The 24,358-nt window shown below is 29.9% G+C and overlaps 1 protein-coding gene across 4 annotated transcripts in view; it reads left to right on the top strand.

Annotated features, from left to right (window-relative positions):
- The first annotated feature begins 1,284 nt into the window (after positions 1-1,284).
- Positions 1,285-24,358, top strand: part of LOC117179433 — a 35,598-nt gene continuing 12,524 nt past the window's right edge. Inside the window, exons 1-7 of one of the 4 annotated variants that reach the window (XM_033371216.1) lie at positions 1,285-1,400; positions 6,375-6,683; positions 6,774-7,520; positions 11,905-12,104; positions 14,995-15,133; positions 15,266-15,484; positions 19,461-24,303. In XM_033371216.1, the coding sequence (XP_033227107.1) occupies positions 6,561-6,683; positions 6,774-7,520; positions 11,905-12,104; positions 14,995-15,133; positions 15,266-15,484; positions 19,461-22,652 (4,620 nt within the window). In that variant the 5' untranslated portion in view covers positions 1,285-1,400; positions 6,375-6,560 and the 3' untranslated portion in view covers positions 22,653-24,303. The other 3 variants (XM_033371215.1, XM_033371213.1, XM_033371214.1) reach the window with 3 other exon arrangements.

Genomic DNA, 24,358 nt, shown 5'->3' with positions numbered 1-24,358 from the left:
CAAAAACCGAATTTTTGGAAACTCGAAAATCGAAATTTTTTGAAAAATGGTCGCCATTTCTTTAAAATCAAAAGTGTGCCCCCAGTTTTCAACATTTTTTAATGAAAAAGAACCTAAAAATATGTAGTTATCAATACTTTGTAGTCCATTTAAATAAAATTTTGTTAGAACGTTTAAAAAAATCTTGAAAATCCCTTAACATTACTAAATATAAATTCTTAAGTAACAAAACACATTTTCTAACAATGAAAGTAATCCTTTTCGATTCCTCTTAGAATTTCTGTTACCTAACGTGTAACAAAGCTAACAAAAAATCTCATCATTAATGTAACCTAGCAAACATTCTATCTTGGAAATTTGTAAGCAAGCCTAACATAAGATAAAATCATATATTTACCAGGAAAACGATTTCCTCTTTTCTATTGCTCTAAGTGCTTTTTATTACATAACTTGTAAGGAAAGAAACAAAAAATTGCATCATTCGTGAAAGCCAGAAAACTTTCTTTCTTGAAAATTTGTTACCAAGATTTAAAAAACAAAACACTATTTTTAAAGAAAACTTTCATTCATGAAAATTTGTAAGCAAACATAACATATGGTAAAAAATAACAAAAAGGGCCTTCTTTTCCATTCCTTGCAAAGTTTATGTTACATAACTTTGAACAAAGCTAACAAAAAATTTCAACAACAAAAAAGTCACAACATTAGATTCCTCTCGAATTTATGTAACATAACTTGTAAGAAAACTAACAAAAAATATCAACATTCACGAATCTCAGGAAACTTTCTTTCTTTAAAATGTTTCGTACCAAGATTTAAAAAACAAAACACATTTTCTAAAAATAAAAGTTACCATTTTTAGTATTCTCTCGGAATTACAGTTACGCAACTTGTAACAAAAGTAACAAAAAATTAAAAGTTCAAGAAACCTACCAAAATTTCTTTATAAAAAATTTGTTACCAATATTTAAAAAATAAAACACACTCTCTAAGAACCTAAAGACACATACAAAATTTCCTTTTCATCCGTTTCATCATTTGAGATTAATTTTTTAATTGGCAAAGTTTTGATCATAATATAAATAAAATTTTATTTACAGAATTGAATTTTAGTTGGAATTTATCAAATTAATTAAAATAATATAAAATTCGACTCTAAAGTTTTCAGTTGATTTAATTAAGTAATTAATTAAATATTATTACGTTTAATATGAATGACACACTATAATCACAAATTTTATTTAAATTTATTTTCTTTCATTTTCATTCCTAGATTTGCTTTTCCTCCCGTTTTATCTTGGTGGAAAGTGAAGGAAGGAGAAGAAAAGTGTTTACTTGGCATTATGGAGAGTTTGTGTATTGTCGCCAGTTGTCACTGTTGATGCTGAGGACAGGTTGCAGTAAGTGTTTACCTCTATTGTTTACATCCAGTGAGTAATAATATTGTAAAAATTGTAAAAATGTTCAAATACAATCGCCGCCATCATTTATAATAAAAAATTAACGCGTAAACAACCCTATTCAGTTTATGTACCAAGCAAGTACATTAGGTAGGTAGAAAATTCGCCTAGATATGAATTTTAAGGTTTCCACCTTTCAGTTTATAAACTTCCGGTTTTGTTTCCCTCTGCCCCCCCCCCCCCCCCCCCCCCCCAGCTTTAGATGCATTCCCTTTGCCTTTATTACAGAAAGATAAAATTTGGAGAAAGCCAATGGAATTCCAATCTGGTGTCAACCCAAATACACAAGTTATAAAATATTTTATCACATACCCATTAAAAAAAATCCCAGAGTATTTTTATATCTAAAAAATATGTAAAAATTATTTCGCTGTTTCAAAAAGATTGCTACAACATAACCCATGCACATATTTCTGAACTCCTATTGGTCTAATCTTGTGAATATTGAACTTCACCGGATGTTGACAGTGCAAGAAACATTATCCTTTTATACTACGCAAAATCTTGAAACAAATATTAATGTCTCAACGAAAAATCGTTTTCCTTTGAAGATATTCAATATCTTAAAAAAAATGAGTCGTAAATCTTTAACTTAAGATCCATAAGTTCATCCGAAAGTGTGAAATCCGTGAATTCGATCCAGTTCAAAATCCAAGCAATTTCGTTTCCCGCGGTCATCATTTCTGAGAAAAGTTATTCGGTAAGGTTCACGCGTGGTGTTTTAGTTCAAGACAAAGGGTTAAGTATTTCGAAGTTATTCTCTGTTTGCGTCCGTCATAAGACACCGGGTTCAATTATATTTATGCCTATAATGTTCGCTTCGCATTTCTACCTGATCAAAAACTAAAGGATGAGTGACGGCAAGTAAATGTTCATCGAGTGGCTACCGCGATTTAGAGGTTAGGTCGGCCTCGAACATTCGGAAGATTTCGGTTTAGAAATTTGACGCGGTGGCTGCGTGTAACAAATGTTTTGCGTTTTCGTGTTTCGCAGATGAAGTATACTAAAGACAAATGTCGCTATTAAATAGTAAAAGACGTGAGGAAGTGGAAACGACCATCAGGTCGTGTTTAGTCGCGAGTCCGGGAGATGTAACTGTGCAGCAGTTGAACAAAGATTATTATGAATTTGAGGGCGAACACATTCCATTCCGAGAGTTTAGCTGCCAGTCTCTAATTGATTTTTTAAAACAACTTCGTAATGTTTTGTGGTTGGAGAACAGAGGTGGGCTTTTGTATGTTCACGGGATTGATTCGGAAAAATCGCGACACGTGAGTACGCTGGTCGAAGGACAAAGGCCCAGCAAAAACAGATTTTCTCACAGAAGAGCGCAGAGACCATCCTATGGATTCGCTGGAGGCAGACCCCAGGTTAGCATTAATTCCACACTTCTGATGCACCTCGTCAGAGAAGTCAACATGTACCCGGACGGTATCAACTTAGATTGGGCGATACAATACGTGAATAAAGTTTCGCGACCTGTTGAAATTTCCCGGAATGAACTCGAGGTATCATCTTCCTTTTTGTTTTTTTTTTTTTTTTTTACTGAAATTCGGAAAGTTTCCAAAAAGGTCAGTTTGTATTCGTCAAATTTATTTTTTTAGCGAAATGATTTCGGGAATTCAAAAGTTTTTTTGCTGAAATCAGCCTCGTACTATAAAGTGATTAAATGAAGTTCCAAATTTGACTAAATAGAGGTGATTTTCGCGTGATAAAGGAAACGAACTGTTTTCAGATTTAACCCTTAAATGGTAAAGTTATTTTTGGCACCTAAAGGTGAACGTGGGTCACTCGTGCTCGGCGCTTTATAAAATGCTCTGAAGTGCTCTAAAAATTTGCGCAGAATTCATGAAATGCTATCAACTATCCTAGTATAAGGATCAATCACTATACTGACGATTCGATTATTTGTTTAAAGAATATAATTAAATAAACTCTGCAAGCTAGCAAAGAGAGAAACTTTTGCCGAGGCACGAGTGACCCACCTTTACCTTTTAAGGGTTAATCAGCAATCATGTTAAATTGAAATTATGTTCAAAAAACAAAATTAAGAAACTGAAATTTAAGCGAATTTTCTGACTTTTTTTTTTATTCAACAGTTATTCGTTGGCGCTAAAGTTTTGAGTATGTGTAAAGTTGTTTCCGAAATTCTCTTGTAATTATATATTATTTAAGAATTCACAGTGAATCGTTGAAAGAACGACCTGTTTTGGATTGTGGCGTAGTTATGTGTTTTTCCTTACTACTCGTTTCAAAAAGTTCGGTTTGTTTTCCCTTCAGCAAGTGTGACAACAAACACAGTTATTTCTTTTTTTTCGTAATTTCCAGATGAAGAAATGTGTACCAGGTGATTCTACTCAATGGTTTATTTTTGTATGGTTAGAGAAAAAGTGATGTTAATTTAAGGATTAAATTAGAAGGCTACAAAATTTGTGATAATAACCTCAAATTTTCTTCTTTAATGATTCACGCGACCCAAATCTTAAGTTAATGTAATTTTGTTGTATTCTGCGCAAATAGACCATTTACTGGATTAACTTTATTCGTATTTCTATTCTCAAAATTACGGAAAATATGAATAAGTTGTGCCTTCTGTTACACTTGCTGAGGGAAAAACAAACTGAATGTTTTTGAAACAAAAACAAACAAAAGAATCATAAAAACAGCCAGGGGGCTGTAAGGGGCTAAAAGTTAATATTTAAAAAAAAATTATTATGAGGATGGCTGCAGTTCGAGGGAGGCGTGGCAATTCAGAGGAAAGTCGGGGAATTATTTTGGCCAAGGAAATGAAGGAATTTTGAAAAAAAAATGGAAAAAGTAAACAATTTTAAGTAAGAAGCACTATAAGTAACTTCCCAGGAGCTGCCACACAGTCACTTTTAGTGCCTTTTTCTCAAATGACTTCAGTCTATTTCTGTTTCTAAATGTTTGAATTTCTATAATTTTGAAAGATATGGAACAATTTTACAGAACCTATAGTGTTTTAAGATATTTCAATAAATGAAAAGTTTCTGAAAACTGTTGAAGATTTAAGGGTATTTTGAACACTTTTAAGGGAAATAGAAATTTTCAAAGTATTTTAATAATTTTAAAGTATTCCTAAGGGTTTAAAAGATTTTATGGTATTTTTAAAACTTCCAAGAAATTCAAAAGTATTTTAAATATTTTAGGTTATTTTAAAAGGTCCAAGGGATTTAAACCATTTTTATGCGATTGTAAAGAATTTCGGAAAATATGGAACGATTTTAAAGAACCTATAAGGTTAAATATCATTTTCAAAATTCCAAGACATGTTTAATGGATTTAAATCAAAGGAAAGATTTTCAAAGGATTTTCAAGATTTAAAAGTATTTTGAAAAATTCTCAGGGATTTTCAAGGGCTTTAATAAGATTTAAAGGATTTCGAAAGATATCAAAGATTTAATACATATCAATAATTTGAAATTATTTCTAAAGGATTTTTAAGCTATAGGATATTTTTTAAATTTCCAAGAAATTTTAAAGAGCTTTAAAAAGATTCATGGAATATCAAAGGTTTTGAAATGGTGTAGGGTATTTTAAGATTCCAATGAATTTGTAATATATTTCAATAATTTGAAAGTATCCCAAAGGATTTTAAAGATTTTATGATATTTTTAAATATTCCTAGGAGTTTTAGAAAGCTTTTAAAAATTTCAAGGGGTTTAAAAACATTTCAAATGATTTAAAATATTTTAAGTTATTTTGAAAGATTACGAGGTGTTGCCAAGAGTTGTAAAAAGTATAAAAATATTTTTAATGTTTTAGGGTATTTTAAAATATTCTAAGGATTTTTTTATTGGTTTCAATAATTGTAAGGGATTTTAAAATATTTAAAAATGATTTTGTGAATCGATTTGAATTAAAAAATTGCCAAGAATTTTTGAAAATAGTTTTTAATTAGTTTTGGTTTAAATTATTTTAAAAGAATCAAAGGGATTTTATAATATGCTAATCTGTTTCACAGAATTTATTCACATGACATAATGTTTCAATCATATGAAGAGCTTTTCAAGTATTTGTTGCATTTGAAAATTTTCAAATATCTTCCTTTAATAGAAAGACTGAAAAAAACGTATCGCTAGGGCATATTTTGTGTGTACAAGAAAGTTTCAAACAGTTCTAATAATATTTTACGATGATTTATTTCTTAAAAGGTAATTTAATTTGGGGAATTTTTTTGGTTTTTAATGTTTTTTTCCGATGTAAAAAAAGAAAAAAGTTCCGAATCGTTATTCTCTATAATCTTATATTTCAATTTTTTTTTCTCAACAAATTATCAGAATCTTTAATTCAACGATACATGGAGCGATTTGACTATGTTACTGTCCTATTATGCAATCTAACCAAATTCTCTTTTTTTTTTAAATTCAGTTTAAGTTTTTATTAATTTCATCGCATTCTTCTCATTACCTTTAAATGTCACTAAATTAATTTTACTGCAATGAATGTTTTTTTTCAGTTAATTTGAATTCTTTTTAATTTAACTTGAATTGTTTTGAAGTCTCAAAACTTAAATTCTTCTTTAAAAAATCTGGTCACATTATTAACGCTTAGTCACTTTTATGCTTAGAAATTAGTCACTTTTCGTTCTATATTGAAAATTTGAGTAGATTCGAATATTAGTCTTTCAATATTGATGATCAGGAAAAATTAAATGTTAGTCAGGGAAAAGTGAGAGTTGTTAAAATGAAGTTTTGCGGCCAACTTGTCTATGCTAATGTGGATAATACTATCCTTAAATGAAGTCTTAGTTTAAGTGACTTTAGTTCTTTAAAAAGTTTCAATTTAAACTCTTTAAATGTATAATAATTCATTATTTAAAAAAACGTAGTTGCAGAAGAAAGTGCGATGTATTATATAACCCGAAATAATTGATCTACTTTTTCATTTTAGCGTCAGCTGAGAGCATTATCTCATGAAGTTGTAATCTGCGGTAATAATTTGTATCCAGCGAAACGAACAGGAGCAACATCTCAACGTCCCAGTGCTACTACCTACATTCCACCTCCACGACTGCGCGCTTCCAGTCAATCATCTTCGAATGATAGCTATTCACGTCCGAATCCGCCGGCTGAAGTAATGACAGAAACGGCACCTTCTGCCCAGATGCTCATAAGATTCACTGGCGAAGACGATGATGCCGATGATGCGGACGACATACCACCCAAATATCCCTCACCAACATCGGAACCACCTAGACGGGTATGCAAAGTTGATCAAAGATCTATAGTTCGATTTATTAAAGCACAAGTTGAACAAGATCGTTTAAAAAATAATGCTGCATCATTGCAGAATGGTTATAGAGACCAGGAGACTTCCAGACAAAATTGCGAGAGCCACAATTCATACAAGGAGACAAAGCAGGATTATTACGGAAAGCAAGATCCATATAGAGTTCAGGATTCTTACCGAGATCAGAATTCACACAGAAGCCAAGATTCTTATAGAGAAGAGGGCTCTCACGGAAAACAAGACTCTTACCGAGAAACTTCAAACTATGCTCGAGATTCTAGAAATATGGGGAATTCTTTGAGAGATAAATATGACGACACCAATCATTCGCAAGACAAAAATCATTACGAAGAATCGCGAAGATTGGCGGAGGCCGTTTACAATAGAGAAGACTGTGGCGAGGATAACGATATTGTGAATGATGATAACATTTTGGACCAAGATTACATCGAAGATAGAAGTGCCTTGATCAATCAGAGGATCCGAGCTCGACTAGCGAACCTCATTCAGAATCATCCTGACGGAATTTGGTGTGCTGACCTCCCTCAGAAGTATTTGGAGGAATTTCGTATTCCGCTGAATTACCTGGAATTGGGATTCAACAGCGTCTGTGAATTCGCGTCTCAACTGCCGTCGATTTTTCATTGCGTAAGGCCTACGAATGCAGGAGACTACAAGGTGTTCAATGCGAAACTTCCTGTACCAAATTTGCGGAATGAGGAACCACAAACAAGAGAAACTTTGGCTTCCAAGTATAGTCTTTATGACGATGGTGAGGATGACCCAGAAGTTTTTCCAGGAAGATTGGTGAGTCTCTTGATCCTGCATACAATTCGAAATTTGCATTCCTTTCTTTTTTTTAAGCTACAGGCCTCACAGACCGGTCCCTATATTCCTTGAAGTACCCTATTTTCAAGATTTGGTCCCTATGGTACCCTGTGCGCAGCCCATTGGGATCTGAAATCTTGTGGGCACAACTAGCGAGAGAAGCAATATAGCCGGCGGCAGTAGGTAGATGTCTCATAAGACTCATGTAAAAACATTGAAAATTAGTCTTAAATCTTAAAAATTAAAGTAACAGCTGAAATTTGTGATTTCACCAAATCTACACCGGCATGTAGAAATTTCGTAGAAGCAGAAAGAATTTTACATGCAGACACCTTATATTTTGCGGAAAAGAGAACTTCAGTTTCTATTATTGAAGTTTATTTGCAAGCTTCCAGCATTAACTTTTTTCAGATTTGAGGTTATGTTTATACATTTGTACCTAAAATAATATTTTTATTTAGAACCTGCTTTTATTATTTTCACTCAGAATGCCGAAAATTGATTGACGAATAAAAACGATAAATACTTGATGATTATAACTTTTTCTTCAATCATTTTTACTGACAGTGGAATAATCTTGAAAATCCGTTTGAATTTCATGAGTCATACTGTCAGATAATGCTGTAAATGTACTGTAAGATTTTTCATAATTTTTGTAAATAGGAGTTCATTTACATTTCAGAAAAACCGAAGTTTCATGCTTTCGAGCAGTAGAAAAGCAATAACCAAACACTTTGCTCTTCGATTTTCGTGTCGAAAATTCTATTGATAAAGTTTGATTTATTATATTTGTAACTTTTTATTTATCACTTTTTATTTTTTTCCCGGTTTCACTATAAAAACCTGTAGAAAAATTATTTTCGTATATTCGCCTATACTTCCCGTCAGAATTTACCTACGCTCAGGGCTTTCCGATTCTGTCACCAGGTGGCATATTCAAGTTCTTCAGATCCCAATAATATAACTTTTCTTTCATTAAATTAACTCTTGGGTTAACCTATTTCTGAATTAATATTAGATGTAATGCTTTCACGATGATTCATTTTGATAAAAAGAGATATTTCAGATTCCAATCGTGTACAAAATTCCGAATTTTTAATTATGGACTATGAATTTCTTTCCGAGAAAACATAGAGAAGCAGTCGAAATCTTAAAACACCCTAATAACACCAATAGGGACATTAGATATTGGGAATGGTGGTCTACCATTTCGCCACCTGGTGCCCAAAACTGGAACTAAAAGGAGTAGGTACAATTTTAAAGTTGTACATTAATTTTTGCATAAAAGTGTTTTTACGACAGTTTTGTGCATCACAAAACAATGATTGAATACTAAAAACAAATCTTCATAAAAAAACAAATAGTTTTAAATAGAATTTCCATATTAGACAGTGAAAAAACACATTTTTGTCAAATAGTTAAAAAAAAAAAAACATAATTATTTCACTATTTCACGTAAGTTTCAATGAATTTATGTCTAAATAAAATTGAATTAATGTCTGTAGCGACCAATTTTATCCAGATTATGCGAAGAATAAGAATAATAGACGATTTAGGGTGGCCGTTTTAATCCAAGAAAAAAATACTCGGTCATTTTCCGGTTCGCAAACATTTTTCACGGTTAATGAAATTTAAAAAATCGAACTTTAAGGCTAACAATTTTTCCATTTTAATCAATAAAAACTGAGCAATTTTTAATTAAATGCAGTTAAACTGAAAAATATTTTCTTCTAACTTTTATAAATTGTAGAGTTCATATCATTTAAAGCAATTTTAACCCAGAAACATACAAAATTGAACGATTAAATGTTTTTATAATCTGAAGGCTTCTTAAATTAAACGTTAAATAATTTTTATTTTAAATGGTTGAAAAAGCCTTAAAATGCTTCCAAATTTTATTTGAAAATCTTGAAACATCTGTATGCTGCTTACATTTTTTTCTTCAATTTTTTTTATCATTTTTGAAATTATTTCAGAACTTCTAAACATCCATTAAAATAATCCAATTTTTTCTAAATTTCTTTTTAAATTCTAAATTAATTTTCATATGAAATTTTTTTTAATCTTCTGAAGCCATTCCAAATTCTTTAAGATCTTTTGAAATTTTTGTTCTAAATCTGCCAAAATCTATATTTTGGCGGTAAACGTACACACTTTGTTTAAATTATTCCAAATCATTTGAAATTTTAAATTGAATTTGAATTTTTTCAAAACTTCTAAATATTTCTTCAGCTTCCTTGAATTTTTTAAAAGAATAATATGTGTTCAATTGTCATTGATACATCGAAGTTCAACCGTTTTACTTACAAATTGAATTTTTTTAAATAAACCTATTAAAATGTAACGTTCAAAATTTAGTTTTTAATATTTAACTATAATTACAGATTTTAAATTAACAGTCAGATATTTCTAAATATTAAGTCATTCTTATTTTTCTTAATTAAAAAATTTCAAATTGAATGGTTTAAAAATGGAATATTTTAGACTGAAATAATATTTGAAATTTAATAAAAGCCTTGTTTATGAATATATTATTTTGAAGTTATTTTAAAATTGGAAATGTAAAGTTAATCATTCACTTTTAAAAACTTATAGATCAGTTTAGTTTTAAAAAACATTACTAATTTAGATTCACAGTTGATAAACTGAAAATTTATTTTAAAAAAGGATAGAAATCACAGTTGGACAGATATTTCTGTGAAAAAGTATGTTCTTTCACCTTATAAAATGTAAATTCCATCTAAAATCGTTTGTTTCCAATAAATACTTACTTTTAATATCCAATAAATACGTTAAACTCCACAGCAAAAATCGTTAAAACACTGTTATACAAAAATTAATGCACAACTTTAAGATCATACCTATTCTTTCTAGTTCGTATTTTTGTCAACAGGTGGCGTATCGCAGTTCAACCATTCCCAATAATACCAATCCGATTTGGCTTTCCGTCCTCTCGGATTAAAAAAAAAAGTCTTGATTGGCCAATCAGGTTTGACCAGTCCCTACGGTGGGGCGTTCTGGTCAATCACAGGCATCGTAGCGAGTATGCATAAGAACAACATAACCTGATACCTTAGTTTCAGGTTACCCCTGAAGAAGTAAACTACAATGTTCACGAAACTTCGGCAAAAATCGTCAATGTATTTTAATACATTTTCAAGGATTTCAGGAACTGTTCTCATAGAATTTTATAATATTTTAGTGGATTTCAAAAAAGTTATTCACGAGAAGTGAGGTATTTCGTAGAGTTTCAAAGGATTTAAAATATTTGAAAGGAATTTTAAAGATTCCGAGGAGTTATTAATTTATTTAAATAATTTGAATGTATTTTAATATATTTTCCAGGATTTTAGGAAATATCAACAGATTTCATAGAAAATTCACGGAATTTAATAATATTTTCGTGGATTTTCAAGAATTTATTCAAGAGAAATGAGGTATTTCGTAGAGTTTCAAATTTTTAAGAGTTTTGACATTAGCTTTTGGAATTCACCCTGAATTCTTATTAATTTATGCTAAAAATTTTTTCATTCTTTGTAATTTTATAGTTTTTTTTTTAATTCACCTGAATTCTACCAAATTTATTTAATTCAATGCCTTTTTTTTGACTTTTTAAAAGTATTCATTTATTTGATGCTGAGAATCAATTGATAAAATGAATAAATGTTTAAAGGATTTAAAACATTATAAGGTATTTTTTTTTCAAATTCCTTGTCATTTTCAACAGCTTTGGAAAATTGTAAGGGATTTCAAAAGATTTTCAAGGATTTAAAATATTTTAGGAAATGTTAAATGATTCCCCGAATTTTTAAAATTTATTTCAATAGTTTGAAGGGGGTTTATCGACTGAAATATTTCAGGGCATTTTAAAAGATTTAAAGGCCTAAAAGACTTAAACAATTTCAAGGGATTCCTAAGAGTCCTAATAATAATCCTTATTAATTTAATCTGAATTCTTTCAAATTCATTCAATTCTGCTCAAATCAATTAATTTTTTTTTTATTTAATAACTTGAGTTGAGGTATTGTCATTAGTCATTTTGAATTCATATGCATTTGATTAAATTCTTTTGAATTGCCTTGAATTTTTTAGTCATTGCAAAGGTAATGAAATCATATGAATTAATTTCAGTTTTACGGAAATAAATTTAATTGTTTTGATTTAAAAAATGTGTTCCAATTCATTTGAATTCTTTGAAATTTAATTTTAATTGTTTTGAAGTTTTATGAATTTATCCTGAATTCGCTTCCCTTGGAACGCTAAAAAGTACCCTTTGGCCCCTATTTTTTATTCTATAGGGACTGTGAGACCTTAAGGTATTTTTGGCACAACTATTAATCATTGTAATGTTTTATTTTTACAGGATCCGAGTACAACTAAGAAGTTGTACCCTGAAGGAGTGATGGAACTTAAAGAAACCGTGGGTCACATTAGCGTCACTGTGCTTGGAAAGGAACATGATTTTGAAGAAGTTGAGGTTTCCGAAGTTTTTACGCCCTCGTTCTTCTGGATCCAGCTGCGAAGAAAGTTGCCAAAATTCAGAAAATTGATGTACGAATTGGAGTAAGTTTTTTTTTTTTATAATTTAGTTACTAATGTAAACAATTTTCTGGTATTTATACCTTCGAGGGATTGATCACTTTTGAAATCCTATCTACACTATGGTGGCCCTTATGAAGTTTCCCATTGATTTAACATGGGAAAGAGTCAGCGTTTTGTAAATCTGATATTTAAACGCGACTGTTTCAGTATATTGTTCATGATTCGTCAGAGAATAAGAACCAATCATGAATTTTGACGCTTTTCAAACGTTTTTAAAAAACAATCATTAATCGGTAATTTAAGAATACTCAGTCTTTTGTTAACTAATATTCAATTGTTTAAACAATTAAAACTAAACTAAACTAAAACTAAACAAAATAAAGTTATTTCAACAATTAAATATTAGTTTCAAAAATACTGGGTATTCTTAAATTACCTATTAATGCTTATTTATTTTAAAAAAAAGTTTAAAATGTCAATAAACCCTAATATTACGTAAAATTGAAATTTGTCACTTACGGGGTTTTCTTTGGGGAAGCTTAAGAGTGGCTTAAAATTATTCGGCCTCAAAATGTATGATTGATTCTTATTCCCTGACATTACATTTTTTTTTAATTCATCCTTTTCGGCTGAAAATTCAACTCCTTTCTTGGTGAACGGTCACATGTTTTTTAACTGAAATTTCAACTGTTTGCTGAAAATTACTTTGTTTCTTTAGAAAATTTAAATTTTTTGCTTAAAAATTCAACAATTTGATAGATAATTAGGAGTTTTCACATCAACCATCAGCTAATTTCACTTCGTTAAAAACTGAGAGGAAAATAATGGACCAAATGCATGTAACAAAACTTTATTTCTGTATTATCATGTAATTAATAATAATTTTTATCATTTCATTAGATGGCAATTGAAAAATAAAAAATATTTTTTTTCAATAAACTTATGTAGAAAAAATGAGCTTTTACGAAGATATAATCAAAATAGGGCAAAAATCAACTGAATCCCATGCATTTGGTCCCATATTTTCCCTTCAGAAATCTACGAAGTGAATTTTGAAGTGAAAATACATAATTAAACTATTTGGTGCAAAAATAATCTTCTTGTTTGAAAATTCAAATATTTGGTTAGAAATGTATGTATTTTATTGAGAATTCGTCTTCTTTAGTAGAAAATTAATTTTCTTGGTTGAAAATTTATCTTTTTGTTTAGAATTGTAATTATTTTATTGAAAATTCAACTGTATTGTAGAAAGCTCGTACTTTTACTTGAAAATTCTTTATTTTGGAATTTTTTTTTCTTTATTGACTAAAAAACTATTTTTTTAATGAGGTTTCAAGTATTTGGTTGAAATTCGTCTTTTGTTTCAACTGTTTTTTTTATTTTAAATAGAAATCTTTTGTTGATTAAAATATCAACCTTGACATATTTTGGTTGTGAATTCATCTTTTTTGGGTTGCAAGTTGGAACTACTTTTTTAATTAATGAGAAAAAGTAAGATCTGCCCCCCCCCCCTAAATCATCTCACGTTATTTTTGGACGACTTAAATAAATTCTCGAAAATAAATTTGTCGAAAAATTATTATAGATAGGTTTGGGGGGTGGGGGGCAAACCCTAAAGCTCGAACAAAAAGGGGTTACGCGTTTGAAAATTTAAGAAAAAAAAACTTCGTTATTTGTGCACGGCCCCTTTAGAATAAAAAAATTACTCACTGATAATTTAGGGGCCTGAAATTAATGAAGAGACTTTTATGTACCTGATATACGAATTAAAAAATGTTATTTGCTTAATTCCGACGGGGAAGGCGAAAGTTTCATCGCCCCTCTGTGGATCCGCCATTGTGTACACTTTCTGAAAGCTTTTAAAGTTTTTGTGAAATTCTTTCACAGCTTTGTGCAATCTTTGTGAAGTCTTTTAATTTTTTTGAAATATTTTTTTGCTTTTTAGAATTCCTTTAAAATTTTTGCGACAGCTTTTGAAATCTGCGAAATTTTTGTAAATGATCGGAATTTTTAAGTTCCTTTATGGTATATATTACGTTACGCTTTTATACGATTTTTTACCTTACCTCTTCCCTTATAATGCTATCGTAACAATATACAATGTCCCCCCGCCCCTTCTAACATAAATTTCAGTAATCTTTTTTTTATTATAAATAAAACATTTCCTATATATGCGAAAATTATTCCCAATTTTTTATGTTCACAATTTTCGATAGTAAATCATAATATAAAGTAATTTTACAGCATTTTTTTTTTATCAATTTAAAATGTTTTGAAATATCAACAAAAATATTACATTTTTATTTGACTAATGGAACGCTCAATATAACTTTTAAAAAAACGTCTACATATCTTTTTTCGTTTTGTTTACATAAATCTGGTGCCCTGATAGGATAACTCAATTTTGAAACATCTTAAAAACAGATTTAAGAAAATCATAATTCAGCTTCTCTTCACATTCTTATGTTATTTTACTTTTTTTTTTTAAATTTTCTTTGTGAAATTATTGAAATCTTTGTGAAATTTTTTGAAATCCTTGAAATGGCTCTATCTTATTCAAATGTAGATAAAATCATTTTAGTTAAAAATATTATAAAATATCTTAGAAAATTGAGTATTGTTCAAAACTTGTTAAAGCTTCTGAATATTGCGCCAGGTTACAGACTATTCTTCAGGTTATTATAATATCTACTTATATCATTTAAACATTTTTAATTCCGTGTATAATTCAGTGCCTTCTAGTGTTCTAAATAATCGGAATTTTGAATTTGATGAAAATTCACAAACCCGTATTAAATCAAAAAAGATTTTGATACATTATAATGTGGAATTATTAAAGTTTGACGAAAACAATTCTTTTACTATAAATGCAGTATAAGAAACAATTACAAAGAGGTATTTTTATTTTCAGAGCCTACTATGAAAACAACAAATCGAAGTACCAGATTCCTTTAATTATGCTCGAGAAAGGATTAAATGTCGCCTGTGTCTATGCCCAAAAGTGGCATCGAGGGTTAATCAAAACAGTATTACCAGATGGACGTTCGACCGTTAGTCCTTAGTATTATATTATTAATCTATTCAGAATGCCACGTATTTTTTAGAGGAAAATTAAATTAATTATTTTACCTCTCAATTTATTTAATTTATCCCTTATTGTATGAAATTGATATATTTTTCAGGTACACTTTTACGACTACGGAACTGTAAAGTCCTACCTCCCTGATGAATTATACTTTCTCCACCGGCGGTTTTCTTATTTACCAGCGCAAGCGATTCCATGCGGCTTATTCAACGTGAGGCCCTACGAAACTGATAAATGGTCCAAGACCATCACATGGGAATTTGTTAAGAGGACCTCGGTCCCGCTAATTGCCACCATCGGTGCCAGAAATGAAGAGGTAAAACATTCTCATGAAATATTTAACAGTTTTTTTAAACGATGTTTATTAAAAAGTAGCTTGGAGATAGTCACGGGTTTTGATCGGCTGAAATTTTTGCTCAAAATTTTCACAAGATATTCAATTAAAATTGAGACACTTTAAATTCTTAACATTTCATGCAAAAATATTGCATTCTCAAGAAAGTAGATGAATTTTTATTTCAAAAGATAATTTTTCGAGCAAGAAGATTGATTTTCTACCAAAAAATATGTCCTTAAAACAACATAGTTGAATGTTTAATGAAACAGTTACATTTCTAACACACAAGATGATCAAAACAGTTGCATTCTCAACCAATTCTGGGTTTATTGCATTTTTTCCCCTTGAAAATCTGAAAATCTTGAATTTTTCACGCGAACCTTGTATTCGATTCTATTCCTTCTAATACTGTTATTTTATTGATATGCGAATAATCTCTTTTATAAAAAATCTTGTTACTGAAAAGTTTTTTTATTTATCAAGATATAATTTATCTGTTATTCATTATAGAATAAATAGATTTCTAGGCATTTTTGGTAGAGTTTACCAATTATTTTATAGATTTAAATTTACCGACTTTAATATTATGAATAATTTTATTGGTTTTTAATTTTATCTCCCCTAATATAGAATGTTAAAGTATGCATTTTTTTAATACTCAGCTTACAAATTATGAAAATTATTATTTGAAAATTTCGATGTGAATTGAATTTAAAAATTAGAATGAGTCATGGTCATATAACGGATTTTTCAAGGGTTTTACCACTTAGATTTTGAGTGCACAATAGATTACAAAACATGAGTAAAGATTTCTAAATATTTCAAAGATTTATGAATATTTAAAAGGATTTTGAACATTTTACCAAAATTTCACGGATTTCAAAGATATAAAAAAGTCATGTACACCAGATTTTCGAATATTTCACAAAGCCTTTCATACTTTTAAAAGATTTAAAGGATTTCAAAGATTTAAAAAAAAGGATGCAGCACACTAGATTTTGATGTTTTTAACAAATTTTGAAAATTTAAAACGATTTCAAAACATTCTAGAAGATTTTAAATAATTTCACTAAGATTCAAATAATTCAATGATTTCAACAATCAAAAAAGATTTCACAAAAATTTCTCAAATAGTTCGAAACATTTCAAAAAGATTGGAAGGACTTCAAAGATTTGAAAAATGCGTGTACACCACCAGATTAAAAAACTTTTGAAGATTTTAAAAAGGTGGTAAACCAGATTTCTAAGGTTTTAACAGATTTTACACAGGTTAAAAATATTTAAATGATTTCAAATGAATAACGAATGATTTCACAAAGATTTCAAAGATTTTTAATTATTTCAAAAGGTTTCGATGATTTCAAACGAACGCAAAAGAGGTTTCACGAGCAAAGATCAAAAAAGACTTCGAAAGATTTAAAGGTTTTCAAAGACGAATTATGTTTGCAAAAATTTAGAATTTGTTTATTTATCGTTCTGGTTTCCTTAGAAATTGTTGGCTAATAAAAATGAAATTAATCATTTTTTATATCTATAACGAACGGTTATTTCATTATTTGATGGACTTCTTGACTTGGAAAATCTAGAAAAGACATTGAATTTCATTCCTAAGAATCGCTGGGCACCCTGTACGGAAAAAAAACGATTTGACTGAAAATTAGTAGATTTTATTGATTCATCATACAAAATAGCTAATACTTATCTAGCGTTCAGTTACTGATTGATATTAGTAAAATTTTCAACTGATACGAATTTAGGAAGAACCGAACTGTTGCATTTTTACTCAGTAAAGATGAAATTGTTACCAAAGTAGATCAATTTTCGTACCAAAAGTACAAATTTTCAACAAAATATGTAGTTTAATTCTCAAACAAAAAAGATTACTCAGTAAAAATAGCTTATTGTTTGGTAGAATTCAGTTATTAATTAATATTAGTAAAAATTTTAACGGATTCTTATTTAGAAAGAATTAAACAATTACATTTTAACCATTAAAGATGAATTTTCAACCTAAATAATCTAATTTTCAACAATCAAAAACGAATAATCAGTAAATAAAGCTCATTCTTAGCTAAAATTCAGTAATGAACTAATATCAATAAAAATATGCAATGTATAATATATGCTTGTTTTAGTAAAAGTGTCCAAGATCTATTAATTATTTAAACAATTTTTATAAGAATGTGTGGTTTGGCTATTATTTTACGAATAGGCTACATTTGTTTACGAAAGCAACAAAGAATGTATTTCTAATAACTCTTTTCAACGACACTTAGCAAATTCATAATAATTATTAATTATTTTAATAATTTACATAATTGAATAAAAATTTGTTTGAATCATTATTCAAATTCATGTACTTTAGAGATAAATTGAAAAAATGATTTAATATGTTTTTAGTATTATTTTATTAATTACTTGATGCTGCTACGATATTTATGAATATTTTGTGATGTAAGTTGCCTTGGCTTTCTAATTTAAACAGATTAATTAATTCTCTAAAAACTGAAGAAGAAAAAACATTTATAATAATGTCGCGAAACTATATTTAATTTAAAGAATTTTAAAATGCAGTTTTAAGGACTTAAAGAAAGCAAACTTTTTTAGTTGATCAACAGTAAATATAATTTAATTAATGATTTTTTAAATTTAATTTTACTTAAAAATTTTTTTAAATAAATTATAATTGATTTTAAAAGACGATTCGGAATCAGTTCAAAATTTTACAATGTTCAGATTTTAAATTTATAAATAAAACTGTTTCAATTGGAAAGACTTATGTCTTAAACAAATGTAAACAAAATGTAAAAGAACAATTACTTAATATTTAGAAATATCTGACAAATTCAAAACTAAACTTTGAATTTTACGATCTTAATTGATCTGTTTAAAAATATTTAATTTTTAAGTCCAATTGTTGAATTTTGATGTATGGATAACAATTGAACACTTATTATTCTTTAAGAAAATTCGAGTAAGTTAAAGAGATATTTAGAAGTTAAAAAAATTTAAATTAATTAAAGAACTTGAAAATTATTTAAAATAATTTAAAAGAAGTATCGACGTGTACCGACAAAATCCGGTTATTCGTACCAAAATTTCGATGCCAATAGTCCACGGCCTACTTTGAAACCAAATATAAATTTTGGCTTTAGAATAATAAAAAACATTTCATAGGAAACTTAAAAATTATTTTCTATTTTGAAAAATTAATTTGAATAAAGTATTTAAAAAGATTTAAAAAGATTTACAAAATTATCAAAACATAACGTGGAACATTTTATGAATTTTTATTTAAATTGAAAGGATATTAAAACACAACTAGGGAAAAATTCTAATATTTTTAAAAGATCTTTAGAAGTTCCAAACAACTATTTTGAATAATTTGAAATTTGACAAAAATGTAAAATTGCATGTAAATGTTTCAAGATGTTGAAATAAAATTTTTAAGCATTTTAAGAGGTTTTAAACTATTTAAAATAAAAATAATTCAACTTTGAATTCAAGAAGTGTTCAGTTTATTTAAAAAATATAACCGTTCAATTTTTAGTGTTCCTAGCTTAAAATTGCTAAAAATGATTCAAGTAATTTTGAAAATTTTTAAATGCATTGATTGATTCTTCAATTTAGAGCATTGAAAATGATAACGTGGAACTGAATCTAAATGTATGAAAGTTCAAAAATTTTAATTTCACAGTTTACCTGCATTTAATTTAAAATTGTTTTAGTTGAAAAGTGATAGTACTCTTAGCTTTCCATGCGTAATTGATATTCTGAGTTTATTATTTTAAAAAAATCTTGCTATCATTTTACTACTACTTTTCAACACGTATGCCACTATATAATTTATTTTTGATTTCTAAAGTGATTCTGATCCCTGAAAAATGTTCTACTTGTTCGGAATTTAAATTAAACTCGTGTCCATATTTCGTAATTTTCTATTCTTGATTTGCAGGAAAATTCGTTGCTTGTTTCTCTGACGGACACTCGAGGAGACGAAGACTTCCACATCAACGATTGGATGTATCTAAAAAAATACGCTCAACAAGGACGCATGGTGCGTATAATGAATCGGAATTTTGCATTTTCTCATTATCGGGAATGTTTAGAGCGAAAGGGTTATGATCCGAACGCTATTCATGAATTCTATGATGATTACGACGATTCGGATTTGAGCGATTCTAATGATTATAATAACGCGAACGCAAAAAATTCCGTTAATCGACTGTCACGCGAAAATAAAAACTCGGAAAGCGCGCATAAAAACCCCTTTTTTCCTGTATCACGCAAAGATCAATCGATAAACAAAAACAATAGATCACTACAATCGCCGGATCCTAGTGAAATTCTAGGACAAAACGACGAGAATTGTTTGAAAACAAGATCAAGAAATGCGCACCATCAGTCAACGCGTATAGAATACAAGTTTTTAAAATCCGATAGATTCGTTGATGTTAAACATGCAGAAAGTGGAACTGTCGAAATTAAAACTGCAGTACCAGAAGTTGTAGAAACTAAACCTCTCGAAAGTCAGCCTGTACCAGGTCGTCTATTAGCGTTGAAACGAACCCAGACTTTACTCGCCAAATATGCCGAGAAAGATAATTCAAATTCCTCGGGGTATAAAAAAACGTCAGAAAGTCCTAAAACCGCTAGTTCAAAATCTGTCTCGTCAGCAGGATCTGAATCGAAGATTGAAAGGCTTAGGAGGTTCATGCTGAAGTCACAGACTTCTACGGATAAGGTTGAAAAACGTGATTGTCCAGCCCCTATAAGAAAAATTGTTGTAGACTTGAGTGCTCCCCATTCTCAACCTGAGACATGCAATTTAGGTTCTAAAGATGACGAAAGTCTTCCAAATCCAAAACCCGACTCGCCTCTTACCACCGAATCAGACAGCGATTCAATTCCAGTTCATTCTCCGCTCTTGCTGAAAGAAAATCCCGAAGAAGAGAAGAAGAAGGTGACCTTCTTCGGAAATATAACCAGTGAATGCGGAGGTAGTGGACGAATGGAACCCATTAATTGGACAGCGATTCGAACAGCTTTGGAAGAATGCGAGGGTCAATTTGCGACGATTAAAAATAAATATACAAGATGTGCGGATCTCTCAACAAAAATCTCAAAAAGAGATGGTCTTTCCCTGGTTGATTCTTCCACTGTGTTTATTGTCGACAACGATATTAACTCGGCCCAATATGAAAGAGATGTCAAATGGTTGCCAGCTGGCAATGTAAAGCATTCTCGAACGAGCGTCTCTCCATTATTAAAATTGAAACAGAGATTGCTGGCGAATAGTTACAAGAAACAGGCGAGCCTAATATCTTCTAAAATGGTTAGCATACTGAAAGGGGAATTGCAGGATGTCTATGAAGATGAAGAACCTGAAATTTCTCTTAACATTGACAAACTTTCGGATCTTGAAAAGCCCTCTGACGTTGAGAAACCTGCTGAAGTTGAAAATGCCGAAAAAGTTTCAAGGCCATGTGAAGCTAAAACAATTGAGGAAGTTGAAAAGCCATCTGAAATTGAGAAAACTGCTGATGTGGAAAAGGCCGAAGAGCCGAAATCAGCCGACGAAGCTGAAGAGGAGGAAAAAAGACGTGAGGAGCAAGATCAAAAAAAAGTTCAGTTATATATAGAAGCACAGAAACTCAGATCTTTTCAGGATCCCTATTCTTCCCTGGTTCATCTTACGGAGAATGAAGCCAAACCAGAATTCAAGAACGCTGAGCTTTCTTCTCTGATGAAAGGATTTGTTGCGAAGCAATTAGAGTTCAATGCTAAAATGGCTGCACTTGCTGCGGAACTACCGCCAGAGCCGGAAGTGAAAACCAAAAGGAAGAAGAGGAAATCGAAAAAAAGGAGACGATCGAAATCCAGTACTCCGGATTTAAGTCCCTCTTCTTCTGGTTCAGTACAGGAGTTAGTAGAATTAGTGGAAATAGGAGAATCGAAATCACTTGAAAACGAAGAGCCTAAATTGTCGACTTTGGATGATGTATCTTCGATTTTAAGCAACGATCTTGCTGAAGAAAGTTGCAAATTAGATTCTACGATTTTAACAAACGGCTCTCTTGAAGAAAAGAATTTGTCAAATTTATTAGATGAAAAGGATCAGGTGCCTGATTTAATAGATGTGGAAGAAGAATTTGTGAAACAAGTTGATTCTTCTCTTGATCTGAATAACGATTTTAAGAATGAGAAAGAATCAATTCTGAATGTAGTGGATTCTCTTTCAGTAAAAGCGCCTAAACCCATTATTATTGAGAGGTTGATGAACCTTAAGAGTCCTTCCGGCAGCATTGAGTCTTTGGATTCTGACGATTTATCTAGCTCAGACGATGAAGAAGGTACAGATCTAATAAAGGAATGTAAAACAATTTTGATACCTGGATGTACGGAGTCGTCCAAACAAGATAATGATCAAATATCTGAAGCTAAGACTGAAAATCCTGTAGCAAATTTAGAGCTATCAAAAGAGAAGACTCTATCTCAGGCATTGCCAGAATCGAAGGACTTGAAGGTTGATAAAGATCTTGTCTACGAAGAGATTTTGTTGAATCCTGATCCGAAACAGAATGGAAAGAATCTCTGTGTTTTCAATGACGTTGACATAACAAGTGATGATGATGAGCAATGGGATGTTATGAGTTACTTGTCCGATCAATCACATCTTGCTGATCCGTGTAACAGATTGGCGAAAAATTACAGGAAAACCTACAATCAAATGATTAAAGATAATCCATTGCAAATTGAAGAAATTCCAAATAATGAAATAAATACGAAGGATAAATCTAATGGAATCGTCCCTCCAAATTTCAAATTACCCAAAAGCACCAAAAATTCACTCATCTCAACAAGTTCGACCCTCGGTTTGATGAAAAATGCAGTGAATGGCAATAAACAGGAATTTATAAACTTTAAATACTCCGAAGATATGAAATCGAGAAAAGGAAAAAATGCAGAGACTGAGAGTTTAACTGCAGAACCAGAAGTCCACTTAAAACCTGATTCGCCAACTCCCAAATACGAGGATTTCCTGCTTGACTCAAATGAAAATTCGACGTCAGTTTTTAAAAATTACGAGCCGCCGGGTAAATCGAAGTCCTTGAAAAATATGCTGCTACAAATGAAGAAAAAATAATTTGCTCGCATGTGAAGGTTATCAGTCAGGCCCGATTTGGAATCTCTTTTTTTCGACAACTCTGGTATGGTGATTGCCTCTATGATGTATTTTAAATATTTTCACGAGGAAGTAGAACAAGTTTAACAGCTTTTATATTATATAGACAAAAGCGACGAATTTGTTTCGTTTATTTTTTTTAATTTTTTTTTTATTTTTCCATTGATATGTATGTTAATTTAATCCTAAATTTCCTTCATTAATTCGGCAGTACATAACGTTCCACCTAGATTTTTTTTATTTTGTTACATTTCAATCTGTTCACTTTTTGGATTCCATTCGAAGATTTTTTTATCGTCAACAGCCTCTAAGATAAAATTCTGATTTGTGTTTTGTCACGTTTCTCCTTTTTGTGTGTGAATGAGTTCCCGAAATAGGATAACGGATTGTTCTTCGTCTAAATATTTACAAAATATAAGTTGGGATAAACAGATCGAATGTATAATTTCCTTTTCTTTTTTTTACTTCTATTTTTAAATATTGCTTGCTATTGTTGGTGGATTGTGAAAAGGGAAGTTACAATTTGTAAATTTGTAAATTAATAATAAATATGTGAAATATTATGTATGACCCTTTTTTACAATGCTCGAATCTGATATTCATGAGAGTTAAATTTAATATTCATGAGTGTTCATACTAGAAATAATTTAACATGCATTTGTAAATATCATACAATTTCCATGTGTTTAATCCTTCAATGCGTATTACCATAAAATATGAACGCAAACTAAGACGTAAGAAATTATTACGAAAGTTTTGCTTTATTTTTTTATTTTTTGTGCGTAAGTAAATGAAATTAATGTTATTTTGATATTATTCAGAGAGAGAAAGAAAACTTTTTTTTTACCAAAGTTAAAACCTAAAAAATTGAGGATGCTAGAAATATTGCATTTGAGGGTTAACTTGATACTTGCTGGCTTTTGAGTGATTTATTATGACATATAATTTTTCCTGAATGTAATCAGGACCTGTCAGTTGATATTTCTTGAAATGAGGAATCTGTGTGATTTCAGTACTTCATTATTTAAGATATATCCACTATTTCTGTAACTGTTAAACTGTTTATCACTAATGCGTTCCATGATATAGAAATCCCAAAATATTCGATAAAAAAATGATGCGCTTTCTTGATTTCGTTTCAAATTGGCGAAGAATTTATGCTTGTGCATCAACGAAAATAGAAATTATGCGCGACAATTTCTACCGTTATAAGATCATTCTTTACTTAAAAATGCGATCTTTTTATTTTGTATGTAGACAATTTTCCTAAATTGCTTATCTATAAACTTCTTCAAAGTTTTTGAAGTGCTTTAACTCTTTAATTTCAAAATAAAAAGATCTACTTGATTGGTTTTTGAATGATACTTTTAAAGTATCAGCAATTTACCCTCTACGGATAAGGTTTGTTTTGATTGCAAATATGTATTGCTTATAATATACATATATATATTAGATATTTATATATTGATGTAAGATTGGGAAAAATTAAACCTTTATGTTATCTTGACGGTACTTCGAAAAAAATAAATAAAAACTACTGTTAACATCAGTGTATACCTGGTGAGAATTATTGTGAATATCGTTTCTATAATAAAACAGTTTATTATAATTATCAACGCTTTTATTTATTACTCCATCACATTAAAGATCTCATAAAGTGATGATTT

Source organism: Belonocnema kinseyi, chromosome 9 (genome assembly GCF_010883055.1).
Source record: "Belonocnema kinseyi isolate 2016_QV_RU_SX_M_011 chromosome 9, B_treatae_v1, whole genome shotgun sequence".
Taxonomy (NCBI): domain Eukaryota; kingdom Metazoa; phylum Arthropoda; class Insecta; order Hymenoptera; family Cynipidae; genus Belonocnema; species Belonocnema kinseyi.
Note: the sequence above shows the minus strand (reverse complement) of the source record. Positions and strands in the feature narration are given on the sequence as shown.